Source organism: Cyclospora cayetanensis, unplaced genomic scaffold, assembly GCF_002999335.1.
Source record: "Cyclospora cayetanensis isolate NF1_C8 unplaced genomic scaffold, CcayRef3 CcayRef3_contig_169, whole genome shotgun sequence".
Lineage (NCBI taxonomy): Eukaryota > Apicomplexa > Conoidasida > Eucoccidiorida > Eimeriidae > Cyclospora > Cyclospora cayetanensis.
Window position 1 is genome coordinate 1 of NW_020312113.1, and position 14,247 is coordinate 14,247.

At 53.3% G+C, this 14,247-nt stretch overlaps 2 protein-coding genes across 2 annotated transcripts; one reads left to right on the forward strand and one right to left on the reverse strand.

Annotated features, from left to right (window-relative positions):
• Positions 1-103: 103 nt before the first annotated feature.
• On the forward strand, positions 104-1,834 carry LOC34620993 (the record flags this gene model as incomplete). Its single annotated transcript, XM_026337157.1, has 2 exons — positions 104-292; positions 1,050-1,834. Coding segments are annotated over 2 exons (974 nt in total), but the record flags the coding sequence as incomplete, so codon positions are not given.
• Positions 1,835-2,944: 1,110 nt separating this feature from the next.
• On the reverse strand, positions 2,945-9,439 carry LOC34620994 (probable serine/threonine-protein kinase nek2). The gene is made up of 10 exons (XM_026337158.1): positions 9,362-9,439; positions 8,786-9,095; positions 7,972-8,326; positions 7,435-7,740; positions 7,239-7,314; positions 7,055-7,102; positions 6,904-6,996; positions 6,259-6,797; positions 5,341-5,739; positions 2,945-3,038 (listed from the first exon to the last, which is right to left on the reverse strand). The coding sequence occupies exons 1-10, from the start codon at positions 9,431-9,433 to the stop codon at positions 2,945-2,947; spliced, it is 2,292 nt and encodes a 763-aa protein (XP_026192943.1). The 5' UTR covers positions 9,434-9,439.
• Positions 9,440-14,247: the final 4,808 nt, after the last annotated feature.

A 14,247-nucleotide genomic window follows, 5' to 3' on the forward strand; every position in this document is an offset into this window, starting at 1 on the left:
TTTTCATCCTCTCATCTTTTTTTTTTTCTTTCTTTTTTTATCTTTTTCCTTTCCCTCTTTCTTTTCCCACTCCCATCTTCCTCCACCCCCTTTGCCCCTCTAGAAACATGCGCCCCTTCCTCTCCTCCATCTAGCCAACCTTCCTTTTTTCCCAACCCCCTTTCACAAACTTTTTTCCCCCCCCCCCCCCCCCTCGAATGCTCCGTCCCGTGTTTCCTTCCTCCTGCGTCTCTTCCAGATCCCAACAGCAACTTGGCGGCAGTGCCTCCTCTTCGAAGCCCGCCCCTCCGCTGTAAGCCAAGGCCGCCTCCATTTCCTGATTCCTTCGCAGTTCAGACAATTCAGTGCTTGTGTGAAGCGTGGCCAACAAGCGCCATGCAGCGGATGCATGATTTTCTAAAGACAGCTCGTGTTTATGTCTTCTCCTCCCCACCGCATGTGGGGTTTATACGGCTTTGGCGTGCTTTTGTTTTTCCGTATACATAGGTGTCTCTCTCTCTGTAGTTGGCGCCTCTTTGAGTACGCGCTCACGCCTATACATCGATGTGTCTATACGAGTATGCGACTCTACATACGCATGGATGTATATACATCCACATATATACACATGTGTCTACACATGTATATATGTATATATATATATTTATTTATATTACATATATGTATGTGCATGTGTATCCATCCATCCATGGGTGTATGGATACACATATTCGTATTATGTTCGTGCATATATATATATATATATATGTATATATATATAAACACGTGCCCATACATTTTAAAATTAGCATACACATTTACAGAAGTACATATATGCATATATGTAGTGCATATATACATAAATGTACATATATATACAAGTATACATAAATATACATACATATATATACATATATATTCGTATGTACACATATACATATATACACAAATACATAAGCCTAAATATACTTATATAAACATATATATATGTATGTACATATGTCTATTTTATACGCATGTGTACCTATCATGGTGTGGCTTGTGTGTGTGTATCCTGTGGGGGGCCTCAGGTGTTCGCTTCTGGGAACAAGTGGGGAAGAAGGGCCCTCGCCCTCCGGGTCGCTTTGGGCAGGGGGCCTGCGGGGTGGGGCCTCTTATGGTGGTGTTTGGTGGTGCTACGTTGCATCCGAGAAGGGGATCTCTTTGCCAAGTTGGCCGTCGCGCTGTATCTCTGGGGCCCTTAGAGACCCCCAGAGCGCTTCTTCGGGGGAGAAGCGAAGCGCTCGAGGTCCCTCAAAGGCGGTGCAGCAGCGGATGCTTCTCCAGGCTTGCAGAGAGCAGGACTGAAGAGCGGCAGGGGTGGTGGTTGCAGCAGAAGGAGCAGCAGGTAGAGCAGCAATGGGCAGAAAGGGCGGAGTTGCTTCGGGGTCTCGTACAAGCACGTGCAGCCATGGACGGCTCGGTTTCGGAAATATGGCGTATGACGCAGCAGCTCTCAAAGCGCCATGCGCAGCAGCAGGAGGAGTCGCTGCGGCAGCACTGCCGCAGGAGCGTTTACGAGCTGGAGCCTTACGTTCTCTCCGATCTCTGGGCCTATGCCACTGAGGAGGACGCGTGGATTCTGCTGTCTTCTGGTTCTGCGCGAAGGGCACGGGGGGGCCCTCTCGCGCAGAATGCAGAAACGGCAGCAACAGCACCAGAGACAGCAGCCCCCTCGAAGGGGGCAAACGCGGAAGGCAACACTGAGCATCATCCTTGCCCTCGCACTGCCATGTCGCTCACCCTCTTTAGACCCTCTAAAGAAGCGCTGATTCTGGTGCTGTACGGAGGCCTAGACGCGGAGGGTTGCGTGTAAGTTACACACACCCTCGGCGCTCCTCGTTGCTCTAGTTGCTGCCGTTGCCGCTGCTGTAATTGCTGCTGCTGCAGTTTTTGTAGTTGTAGTTGCTGCTGCTGTAGTTTTTGTAGTTGTAGTTGCTGCTGCTGCAGTTGTTGCTGCTGCTGTAGTTGCTGCCGTTGCCGCTGATGTAGTTGTTGTAGTTGTTGCTGCTGTAGTTGCTGCTGCTGCTGCTGCTGTAGCTGTTGCTGCTGCTGCTGTAGTTGCTGCCGTTGCCGCTGCTGTAGTTGTTGTAGTTGCTGCTGCTGTAGTTGTTGTAGTTGCTGCTGCTGTAGCCGCTGCTGCTGTAGTTGCTGCTGCTGCTGCTGTAGTTGCCGCTGCTGTAGTTGTTGTAGTTGTTGCTGCTGTAGCCGCTGCTGCTGCAGTTGCTGCTGCTGTAGTTGCTGCCGTTGCCGCTGCTGCAGTTGCTGCTGCTGTCGGCTGCAGCGGTGTGAGGGGACAGTGTGTGCTACCTTGTTGGGGTCGGCTTGAGCACGCTGCAACGGCGCATCTCTGTAGAACGAAATACACTCTGGCCCCAGGAGAGGGTCGCATGCCGGAAGGAAGCGACTTGTTTTTTGATGCAACACGCTTCCTTCATGCCCGCTTGTGCTGCTGGTGCGGTGCTGGATTTTGCTGCCCCTGCCACAGGCTGTCTGACTGCTGGTACTTTGACGTGCTCGCGTGTCAGTGGCAGCACAGGACAGAGCCGTGGCTGCTGCCTCCTTCCTTCTGGATCACCGAGGGGCCCCAGTTGAATGCTCCTGGGCACGCCCATCACTCCGCCTTGCTGTGGTGCAGCAGCAGCAGCAGCAGCAGCAGCAGCAGTCCTAGACCTGCTTTTGTTATCCCGCCGGATCAATCGCAGCAGCAGCTGCAGCAGAAACCAGCTCTCACCCTGCCTGAAGCCAAGGAAAAGCTTGCCGCTGCTGCAAAGATGTATCCCGTAGGGGGCACCATCATCGTCTTTGGAGGCTTGCGCCAAGACAGCAGCAGCAGTAGCAGCAGCAGTAGCAGCAGCAGTAGCAGCAGCAGCGATCCTAATGGCAGCTCCAGCAATGTGGGGCTTACCAACGAAGTTTTTAGGTTTTACCCTGAAGAAAGGGTCTGGTGTCTTCTCACCACTAGAGGCTCACCTCCCGAGCCACGCATGCGGTCAGTCTCTGACTGCTGCTGCTGCTGTCTCTGCTGCTGCTGCTGGGCCACCTCTCCCTCTACCTTTCCCTCTCTCCGCTCTCTCCGTTCCGCAGCTCCCTGCTTGCTGCTCGTTGATGCTCCCTCAATTTCGCCCTTTTCCGACGTACCTGGTGGACAAAAAGAGGCACACGGCGTGGCAGGGTGGCAGGGGGAGAGAGGGCCTACGGCTCGCAGCCACTGCAGCAGCAAACGTTCTGTGTGGGAACGCTTTTAGAATAAAAACGACTCTGGTCGCCAGGAGATGACACACAGTGCCACGTAGGCCGCTCACAAGGCTCTTTTGTGACTGTTGCTTTTGCTCGCACTTGCTCCGTTGCAGGCATTCTGCATGCATTCAACGGGATGCGCTTTTCGTCTACGGAGGACGCAACGCTCAAGGAGAGGCCTGCGCAGGTAGGGGGAGGAGAGGGTTCTTTCTCAGCACACGGGGGGTGGAGGAGGTTCTGCTTCGGATCTGCCTTGGCTGCTGCTCCAGTCACAGCAGCGGCGGTTGGGAAAGCGTGAATCGCGGCAACACTGCATTGCGTTGCGTGCTTTGTGGGAAGAGTCTCGTACTGCATGTGTTGGACAGGGCTGCTGCTAGGGCTTTTGCTCTCTTTGCTGCTGTTGCTGCAGACTGCGTATTTCAGCTGCAGCTGCTAACCATGTCTTGGTCCGTGGTGTCTCTCTCCTCACCGGGTCCAAACGCGTTTGAATTATCGGCATACAATATTTCCATGGTGAGCTGACGTGGTGATGGTGGTGGTGCTGCTGCTGCCTGTTCTTTTCTTCCTGTAGCCTGGGGGTGTTGGCTGCTGTTTGGCCCTGTGTCTGCAGAGCAGCCGCACCTGCGCAGTGTCACGCATGTGCTGCTGCTGCCCCTTGTGTAAAGTGTAGTGTTTTTTTGGCTTGTTTCACGGTGATCGCATTGCGGCTGGCTGGTGCTGCTGGTCTGGCGCAGGGTAGCCTGGTGGTGCTGGGAGGGAGGTGTCTCGACAGCACCCTTACGAATTCCGTCTTTTGTTTTCCTTTGGGCCGTACTACTGACGTTCCAAGGCGCAAATCCACCGTCCCGAGGCTATCTAAATCTTAGCGACCTACTGCAGCAGAAGAGGCAGCAGGGTGTTTGTTGGCTTCTGGCGTTTAAGCCAACCAATTAGGCAGCTGCCATTGCAGCGTCAATTCCGTTTGCGCTTCGCGCTCTTATCCTCGACGCGGATAAAAGAAATGAGCGAAAAAGCCGCCCTTTATGACAGGCCCCTACAGCGGCAACTGTAATTGTGGTGTCTCGCCAACGAGTAGGAATAGCAGGAGTTAGCTCTTCCTTGCTCTGCGTCTCTCTGAGCGCGCCAGTCATGCGCCGCTTTCCCCCCTCCTTTCCCTCTTCCCCCTACCCTCCCTCCCCGATCCCTCTTGCTACGCTGTCAGCTAGCCAGCGACACTTTGCGGGTAGCTAGCGCGATAGCCAGGGAGTAGCTGCGGATACTATCTGCTGCTCGCACTAGCCAACGGGCAAAAGACGGGAAGCTACAAGAGCACTTCTCTCTAGAGCCGATCCTCGAGCGACAAGTCAACTAGCGCCCAATGTAACGCATATGTGAGGAGGACGTGGAGCAGCAACATTTCAACGCAAAAAACAGGGCCCCTGTAGGCACAAACCTTTTGTTCAGTTATTGTAACGCCCGTCGCTGCTGCACGCCGCCTTTGAGAAACCCGTCATAGGAGGGTGAGAGCCTTGCTATCCGCGTCGTGTTCGCCAAGTAAAAGGCGGCCCCGGAGATGCCAACAAAGAGGCGAGAAACAAAAAAGAATCTCTCCAGACCCCCTGAGTCTCAGTGGCTAGGCCAGGCCTTCGGGCTGGCTACAGCTGCATAGCTAGAGGTGGCTACAGCTGCACAGCTAGAGGTGGCTACAGCTGCATAGCTAGAGGTGGCTAGCTGAAAGGACCTATTAGCGCGCGCGTCTGCTGTATCGGCAGCAGCACGCGTACGGGGCGCCATAAGGGCATGCAGCTCTGCTACACGAGGGAGGTGGTGGTGTGTGTTACTGGCGGTGCCTAGGGCGAGGCTTGAGTCTGCTGCAGGCCTTCCTGCTGCACGCCGCTGCTGGTGCAGCTCTTCCTGCTGCAGCCGCTTCTGTAGATCCCATGCTGACCATAAGGAGCAACGGGTGAGACGCCTGATTGGGAGTGGGGGGGGCCCCTGCCACGCAGGGCTGCTCCTGAGTCTGAAGCCCTCCTGTGCATGTGGTGCTGCAGGGGGCCTTCGAGCGGCTTAAGGAAAGGGTTGTGATAGTGCTGCTGCTGAAGCTGCTGCTGCTGCTGGTGCTGGTACTGGTGCTGCTGGTGCTGGTGCTGCTGAAGCTGTTGCTGAAGCTCTCCAGAGAGGTTTGGTTGCTCCCACCGGGATGCCCCTGAGGAGGTGCAGCCGGAGGCACTCGTTGAGGCTCCCGAAACGAAGTCTCCGGTTTGGGGTGTCAGTTTCGTTCCCGTTGCATGAAGAGCAGCAGGGAGAGCAAAAGCAGCCTCCTCTAACCAATCAGAACGTCGGATTTCCGCGAACTGCTCGCCTACCCGCCAGTTCCCCTCGCTAAGCCGTGCGGCCCGTCTGTTTTGCGAGAGTGTCTCGAGAAGACGAGTCTCTCTAGCGCCATCGAAGGCGAGACGAGCTCCAAGATCTGCCGCACTTCCACGAGGGGTGCTGCTGCTGCTGTTTTTCTCGTTGGCGGCAAAGGAGGCCGCAGCTGCCCGAGGGGTGCTGCTGCTGCAGCTGCTGCGTGGCGCTGTCACCCGACTGCTCGCGTTGTTGCTGCCTCCGGCAATAGCAGCGAAGCCAGCGGATGTGGTGCTGCCCCTGGGGGATCGGCTGCTCCCCGACACGCTTGTTGTGGCTCTTGGGGGAGCTGCTGACGAGGCCGTGCGAGGCGTGGATGCGTTGGAAGGGGATACCACTAGCCGACTCTGCCGCTCGTCTGAGGGCTGCCGCAGCAGTCCAGCGGCAGCAGAGACAGGGGCAGGCGCTGATGCTGCGCAAAAGCTGCTTCTTCGTGATAGGGGGCCTCGAGGTGTTGCTGCTGTAGAGACGGCAGGACCGACGGCGGCGGCAGCACAGTTGGCACTGCTGCGGGGAGTTCTTAAGCGCAGATTGAATGAGGAGCTGCGTCCTGCTCCTGCTGCAGCAGCAGCAGCAGCAGCAGCAGCAGGAGTAGTAGCAGTAGTAGGAGCTGGCCTGGCTCCTGCAGGTGGTGTTGCTGGTGCTGCTGCTGCTGCAATAGCGGCAGAGCGCAGCTCCTCATTCCATCTGCGCTCAAGCCGTGGCATGGGGGGAAACAAAGTGCTGCCTGCTGCAGCTGCTCCTGGAGTCTGTGGACTTGTGTTAGAACCCTGGTAATTCAAGACACCCCAACCGCTACCGCTACATTTGCTGCTGTTGTTGCTGCTGTTACGCACTGCGCCGCTACGAGCCCCTGCAGCCCTTCCGCTTGCAGAGTCTACAGGAGACCGATCTCGCAGCGTCTGATACTCTCTTTGTTGCTGCTGACTCTGAAGCCGTTGGTTGCTGCTGGCTGGGTGACATGACATCGCGGCAGCACCCGCAGTCGCTGTCGCTGTGGCAGCAGCTGCGCTAGAAGGGTAAAATCCGGGAGGAGGAGCGGCAGCAGAGGGCAGGTTTCGAGACGCATACCCAGCACAGAGCTGGCGGAAACGCTGCTGCAGCTCCTGCTGCTGCTGCTGCTGCTGCTGCTGCAGCTCCTCCTCCTGCCGCTGCTGCAGCGGCACATTGTACCCCCGAAGTGCAGGGGAGGCTGTTCTGCTCTGTCTTTGCTGCCCAGCAGCAGCGCTGTGGCGTTGCAGCCGTTGTAGCAGCAGCTGCTGCTGCTGACGCAGTTCGAGCTGCTGCTGCTGCAGCAGCAGCTGCTGTTGCTCCAAGTGTTGCTGCTGCTGCAACTCTTGCTGCACCTCGAGCTGCTGTTGTTGCTGTTGTTGCTGCAGGAGCAGGAGGTCTTGTTGCCACCGACATGCGCCAGTGCGGGGAGAAACGAGCTGCAGAGGGGCTGCTGCTGCTGCTGCTGCTGTGCGTGCAGGTGGCGCAGCCAGTCGAGGCGAGCTGCGTCCCTCTGTATCCCTCGCACCGCGTAGCGTTAAGGCAGAGAAGACTCGCGTAAGGAAGGGAGGCTTGCTCCTGTCTTCCTCAGTTGGCGCCTGCACCTGCTGCAGCTCTTGCTGCTGCTGCTGCTGCTGCTGCTGCTGCTGCAGAGGCAAGGCCTGAATGAGGTCCTCTTGCCTCCGCTGTGCAGCAGATCCGAAGGCCGTATTGCGCAGCAGGGCTCCAGTGTAAGGTTCAGTGACTCGCTGCTGCTGCTGCAGATGCTGCTGCAGATGCTGCTGCTGCGTGCGCGCCTGCCCTTGGCTGCTGCTGCTGCGGAATTTGGAGTCGTGGCTGGTTTGGGGGTCCTCATTTTCTTCTTCTTCTGCGATGGTCCCAAGAGGCGCTGCTGCATCCTTGAGAAGAGACTGCTGGCGCACGATCCCGCCGTTGCTGCAGCTGCTGCTGCGCGTGCTGCTGTCGCAGTGCGCTGGAATCGGTGGTCTTTCGGTAGGGGGTATTGAGTGGAAGATGGAGAAGCCCATGCATTCCAAGGCTGAGGGCCGTCGCGCTGGATCGGCTTGCAGTAAGGCTGCCAGCAAGCCGTTGAAGGCCGTCGAGAACCTGAGGAGCAGCAGCAACACAGAGACTCGAAGAGAAGAAGGCAGGTGAGGAGAGAGGCGCGCAGCCGAAGACGGCTACTAAACACGCGGCCTGGTGGCTGCGGAATTCGGCTGGCAGTAGCACGCAGAGGGCTCCTCAACTCGCATGCAGCTTTCGACGGCCCCTGCGGACGGACGGCGAGAGAGGGTAGCGACAGCAAGAAAGATGCAGCTCCCAAAGTAGCGTGCATACCCGGGAATAGGGAGTTTAGGGCCCAGAGCAACGCGCTGGCGGAGTTGCTGCATTTGCTGGGCTGCAGCGAACGGCGTCTTGCCAGTTGCCATTTCGTACAGTAGACACCCAAGACTCCAAAGATCTGTCTTGCTGTCATACGTCTTCGGCCCCTCGTTGAGCAGCTCAGGACTCCAGTAATGCGGCGTTCCTACGCATGAGTGCGCCATGCTGTTCAGGCTGAGGTGTCGCGACAAGCCGAAATCGCCGATCTTCACCCGAAGACGTGAGGGGTCACCTGGAGCTCGGGGATCACTACACAGGAAGATGTTGCATGGTTTCAAGTCTCTGTGCAGAATGCGCACTCTGTTGAGTCCTGCGCGAGCAGCAGCACCCACAAACAGAGCAGGCAAGCCCCTGAAAAGGCTAGGCGCGAGCGTCAACACAGCGGAGTGAAAAAAACACTCAGAAGGAAACTCCCCTTCAATCTTCTAGACCTCTAGGAGCATACGCCGCACACCCAATCGTGCCCCTCCTCGGTGCCAAGACTCGCAAGAAGAGAGATCAAGAGAAAAATTTGGGGGGCCCCTCTGTGTAGTGGTGTATTTGTATGTGTATGTATTTGTATGTGTATGTATTTGTATGTGTATGTATTTGTATGTGTGTGTAGATGTTCATGTGTACATGCGCATATATGTATATATACATGTGTATGTATGTATATATACATGTGTATGTATGTATATATACATATGTATGTATGTATATATACATATGTATGTATGTATATATACATATGTATGTATGTATATATACATATGTGCAAGTGACGTACCCACGCCCTCATGACAATACGCCAATGCGGACAGCAACTGCAGAAGAACCTGCAAAATTCTGTCTTCTTGAATGCCGCCGAGGTGTTTGTGAGCCGTCTCAATTTGTTTATGAAGGTCTCCGCCATCGCAAAACTCCATTAAAATATATAAAGCTTGTTGCCTTCTCTGGACGACGTGTTCATAGTACCGAACAATATGCGGATGATCCAAGGAGCGCATCACATTTACTTCGGATACGAGCTGCTGCTTCTCGCGGCTCCTGAGGCCGGCATAGCAAATAGCCTTCCAACAGAGTAAAGCACCTGTCTCCTGAACAATAAAATCGAAAAAAAGGAGACACTTCCTTATACGCGGGGCATGGCACAAGCCTCTCGGCCTCTCGCACAAGCCGTTGACTTCTGCTCCCTATTCTCGATGTCGATGGAGCAAAAAGAGCACACCACCCCTATCTGACTCCCAAGCGGCTATAAAGAAGCGAGAAGCAGCAGCACGGAAGCGAGAGGATCTTCATCGCAGGAGAGAGAAGCAACCGGCGCGGGGAGGGAGTAACAGGCAGCAGCCGACGACCTCCTCACTTTGTGTCTGACTAGCGAGACTTTGCCGTATTGGCCTTGCCCCAAGGGCCTTATGACTTCAAACTCCGCCATGCGAGCATCGTCGGGGGGAATGAGTCTGCAGGAGCACCACACGCAGTACCAGCCGCAATCCCACCTGTCAAAAAATTGCCCTTTCAAGTCGCAGGGCCCCCACTGTGGGTGTAGCTAGCTGACTGCCTCTGGATGCGCGACGACCTCTTAAAACGCGCTGCTGCTGCTGCTGCCGAAGGCAGAAAAAAATAAATACTTGGCTCACTTCTGGTGTGAGGAGACCCCAGCCTGCGCCAATGGGCCCCCATGCTGCCTCGCAACAGAAAAGGCTGTTGAGACAGTTTGTTGCTGCATGGCTGCACTACAAAATGCGGGATCGAAAGGGCCCCGAAGTGCTGCTGCGTTTCTTTGTGCAGCTGCTGGAGGGCAGCAGCCAGTGGGATTTGTTTCTATGCGAGGAGCAGCTGCTGCAGCATCTGCTGCTGCTAAGCAGAAAAACTTATGACAGCTATAGTTCAGGCTAGGAGCGTCAGACTTCAGGGCGTACCCTAAGGCATGAGGAAGCCAAAGCCTCAAGGCCCCTCAGGAAACAACCCCTCTCGTACAACAAGCTGCTCGAGTATACACACAGCTGCGCTTCTGTGGTTTCGTCCTTGTGGGGAGTTAAGAACACCGCAAGAGCTTTTGGGAGAGGGGAGAATGAGAGAATTTAGGGTTATTGTGCTGCTGTAGCCGGCCCAATGTGGGTATCTTGCAGCTCCTGCCCCGTGCTGCTGCTGCTGCTGCTGCTGCGCAAGCCTATTAAACCTTTGAAACAAAAGCAGAAGGGAGCCAATGAGTTTAAGAGGAACAGGCGGGGGAGGAAAGAAGGCACAGGGGGCAAGGAGTGCGGTGGGTTTAAGGGTTTAGTGTGCAGTAACACAAACCACCTGGTGGTACCCCCCGTCGCCGTGTGATGTTTGGGCCTCGCTCCAAACCTTTCGGCTGCTTTTCATACCCCTATTCTCGTTTTAAAATTAGCGCCAATCAAAAAAATAATCTCCTCCGCCGTTTATACTTTGGCAGCCCTTACTCCCTCCACCGACACCACCCCCCCTCCAACGACCCCCAGCCCTGGGGGCCCCTGCCCCTACGGCGTAATGCCCCTTTGTACACTTGTTCGGCGCAATTATCCTAGTTTCCTAATCACGTGCAATAAATCAAAAATATAATTTAGGCAAGGGGGGCCTTAGCCTCTCTCCCTGTCAAGTATGGCGTACGGCGCAGTCGGCGCTGTGTGACACACGGGGAGGAAAATAGCGGGGCAGATCTACGGTTCGCCCCCTTCGAAAGTGCATATACTTTAAATTTAAAATATCCGTTGAAGTGATGCATAGGAATTGCGGGAAGGGAGCTTAGATCAACCCTCAGAATTGCTCAGATGAATGACTGAAGTTTCTGAAAGGGATATTTGCGCCTTGGCAAAATATCCAGCTTCCGTTCCGTATACACCTAGTCAGTGATACGCTCTAGGCCTACAACTTCGCTATACTTTTTTATTTACGTGTGGGGTCCGGCATCGCGGGCAATCATCCCACTTGGGTCGTCGTTGTAGTACTATGTGCAGTACTCATGTGCATGACACTTAGCTGGAGCTCGGGTTGTTTCAAGGATCTACGGTCCAAAGACAAATCGACCTCTTCTGAACCCAAGTTCCGTCAAAATTTGCTTAGAAAACACTTTCATTGGCCTGGTCTAGCGCCACTCAGCAGTGTTTTTCACTGACCGCAGAGCACGAGACAGATGATGCTGCCGCTGAGAACCGCCTTTCGTCCAACAAGCCCGATTGCTTTTCTTCTGCCGAATATATCTTCTATTATGTCTCTTTATATCTCTTTTACACTGTACAAGCAAGGCCGGCTGCAGGACCAGTGCTAAACTGTTCGCAAGTTTCACTCGATGCACTGATCACCCCGTGCTAGACCAATGATCATTGGAAGTCCACGGTCTTTCTCAAGCAGTGCTTCAAGTGTGTCCAAGATTCAACGCGGTTGTCTGTGAACCGAAATATGCTCACCCAGAGAACAAGTTCAGAATTATGAATGGGGAAACCGAAGTGTGTGAAGCGCGCGTGGCCAGCCTAGCGAAACAGGAGCAGCTTTCATGGGCTAGAAAGCACAAAACTTACGGTAAATACTCATATTAAAACGCCTGTTGTTTCAATGTTCTCAGTCCTTTCAGCTCTAACCCATGATGAGGACCAGCGGCCCGGCAAAAGTGGATGCCCTTAAGCGCTGCCCTGCCAATCCCGCATTGTAGCTCAAGATAACACCAAGCCCAGGCACAAAGACTATAGTATAGTAATACAAAACCCCTTATCCGTAACAAACTGAAATTGATGGCATAAAATTCGTCGTACCTACACTTTGCACACCCACCATACCTACATGTCAGTGTGGTGGTATTCCTGATGTACTGGGCTAAGTTTCACTCAAACAGTTCACAGTAAATTATTGATATTTGGTTTAAAGTACTAGTAAATTGATTATTTGGCTTGTCTGTGAGCGTGTCGTATTTGCTGCAGAGTATCACTACGTCGATGCATGAAGATGAAAAGCTGCGTGTGAGGTACCTACTATGTGCAGCCTGCAGTAAGTGCTAGGAAGGTTTGAAAGGTGTAGCCACGCGTACTCTAGTTTGCCCTCTTCCCTCATATCGGGACACTCAGGCCTGTGGGCAGGTAAAAGAGAAAGATCTTTGGAAAAACACTTAATAACTATTTGTTAAGTTTGCAGTGAGTCAGTAGCTTTGCGTCTCCCTACGAAGGCCCTAGATCTAGTGTTGCACGAGGACGCACCACCCAGTTCGATGCAGCTGTCCACAGCTCATTCAATGACTGTAAAAGAATCGGAAGATTGTAATTGTTTATCCGTAGGTAGGGGCTTCAATTCAGTCTCGATAGAAAATAATAGAAAGTTATTCAATGTCTTTGTAAATCCCGTTTTTCCATGACGGCAGCTCTCTGAGATCCTGACACGAAGGAACAGGAGCAGCTGGGATACGTGCTGCTGTACTCTGTAAGCACTGCGAGCATTCACAGCTAGTTCCACAAGGCATCTACTCCACACGCGCACAACATTGCGTCTTCTTCTATCGAGCAAACAGCAGTCTACAATAAGTTAGGAATACGAAGAGCCAGACAAACGAGTCATTTTAAAAATTAACTCTTAGTTATGTGTAATCCGTGTAGCAGAATGTGTCCAATTGTTTGTTAGCCCACATGATCTTCCGCCCACCCGGACGACTTTAAAACACCCCCAGCGTTATCCATGCCTATACCGTAGGCTCTAGATATTATATGCAACTAGCTGTGAATGATTCAAGTACTTAGAGGTCGCACCTACACGCACTCCAGCTGACCCCTTTCAGTATGTTAGAACTCCTTGCAGGACAGCCGAATGGTGCCCGCCCTGTTGCCACCATTCCAGTATATCGAAGCCACGAAAAAGTGGAAGTGAGGCAAGCAAAGTAACATCAATTGAAAAAAAGGTATCAACGGGGAAAACACGCACTAGCCATCAACGAAAGAGGGATCAAACCAGCGCGACCGAGGAGGTGAGGTGGAGCACTGTCGTCAGAACCCTGAAATATGTGAGCCTCTTGCTAGAAAAAACAGAAGGCTAGTAAAGTGCTCCTAGGACATCTAGATTCATCCTAGTCAAGCAGTGCTTCAGCGTCTCATGGAGCATGTTTGCAGATGGACACAGGCGCTGCAAGGTGCACAACCAATGAAGACCACAATCATCCGCCTATGGAAGAAATAAAAGACAAAGTACCAGCGGGTGCTTGCACATTAGGCTAAGTGCAAAGAGCACTCTAGAAATGCTAATTGAAAGCTTTCCAAGCAGTAGCCGTAAGTGCAGGTGGCCATTGCAGCCAGAGCATAACACTGCGGAAGGATGATTGCCGGAGAAGGCAAGGGATAGGGCCCATGGCGACTCGCTGCTTTTGCCAACAAAAACCGCGAAATACCCCGCAGATAAGGAAACCCTCGACTGCTTCTCTCTCAACGGCTCAGGTTGGCGCTCCCCCAACCATTTCACTAGAAGCTTCGTCTAGGCTGTCATCTGTGCTCACTAGACACACAGTCCAGCACTTTATTGCTTCAAGTGGTTCAGCCGTCCTCATAGGGGTTAATTGCCTGTGTGGCAAGGTTTGCGAATGACTGGCAGGGCTTTGAAACTTAATTGGGAAGGCAATACTGCTAGGACTAAGCTCTAACTTTTAAGGAAGCATCTAGAGTATTATTGAGCAGTGATTCGTGAGCGAATGGACCTAGCCACCTGGACCCAGAAAGTTTGGTGCAGTTGTCTTCTTATGCATCTTGTAAAGCCTGCTGATCCACCAGGACCAAGTCTCCGTACTCGAAACACATAACTGAATGCCGCTTCATAAATTCATGGTAGTCCTTTTCGAGCTTTTTGCACATACGCTCGGATACACTAGCCAGCTGTTCTCTGAATCCCTCTGCCTCTATGGGTGGCAGCTGACAGCTGAACGCGAAGTTCAGGCCTGGAACGGAGAGGGGCTCCCCAGCGTAGACCAGTGCTGGGGCAGAGCAACGCGTAGACGAGCGTATCTTTGTATTGTGAACCAGTTCACCAAAAGGAAGAATCTCATGGTAAGACATTGCGCATTTTTAGCATGTACTCGCAAATACTGCGGGAGAATGTGGTTGGTGCGCTCTTTTTGTCTATGTGCATCAGGATGGTTCGCAAGAGTCATGTGAAGGTCAACTGGCAGGCGAGTAACTAGGTACGTCCAAAAACATTCTCTATATCGTTATCCGTGGAGACCCTCATGAATAATGTGTTAAGCATCAGCTGTTATTAGCT

Coding starts and splice junctions, on each gene's coding strand:
- LOC34620994 (XM_026337158.1), bottom strand. CDS start 9,433: ATGGCGGAGTTTGAAGTCATAAGGCCCTTGGGGCAAGGCCAATACGGC. Junction 7,315..7,434: donor CGCAGCAGCAGCAGCCAAGG/GCAGGCGCGCAC, acceptor TGCACAGCGGAG/GCAAGAGGACCTCATTCAGG. Junction 6,997..7,054: donor GCTCGTTTCTCCCCGCACTG/GCGCATGTCGGT, acceptor GCAACAACAGCA/GCTCGAGGTGCAGCAAGAGT.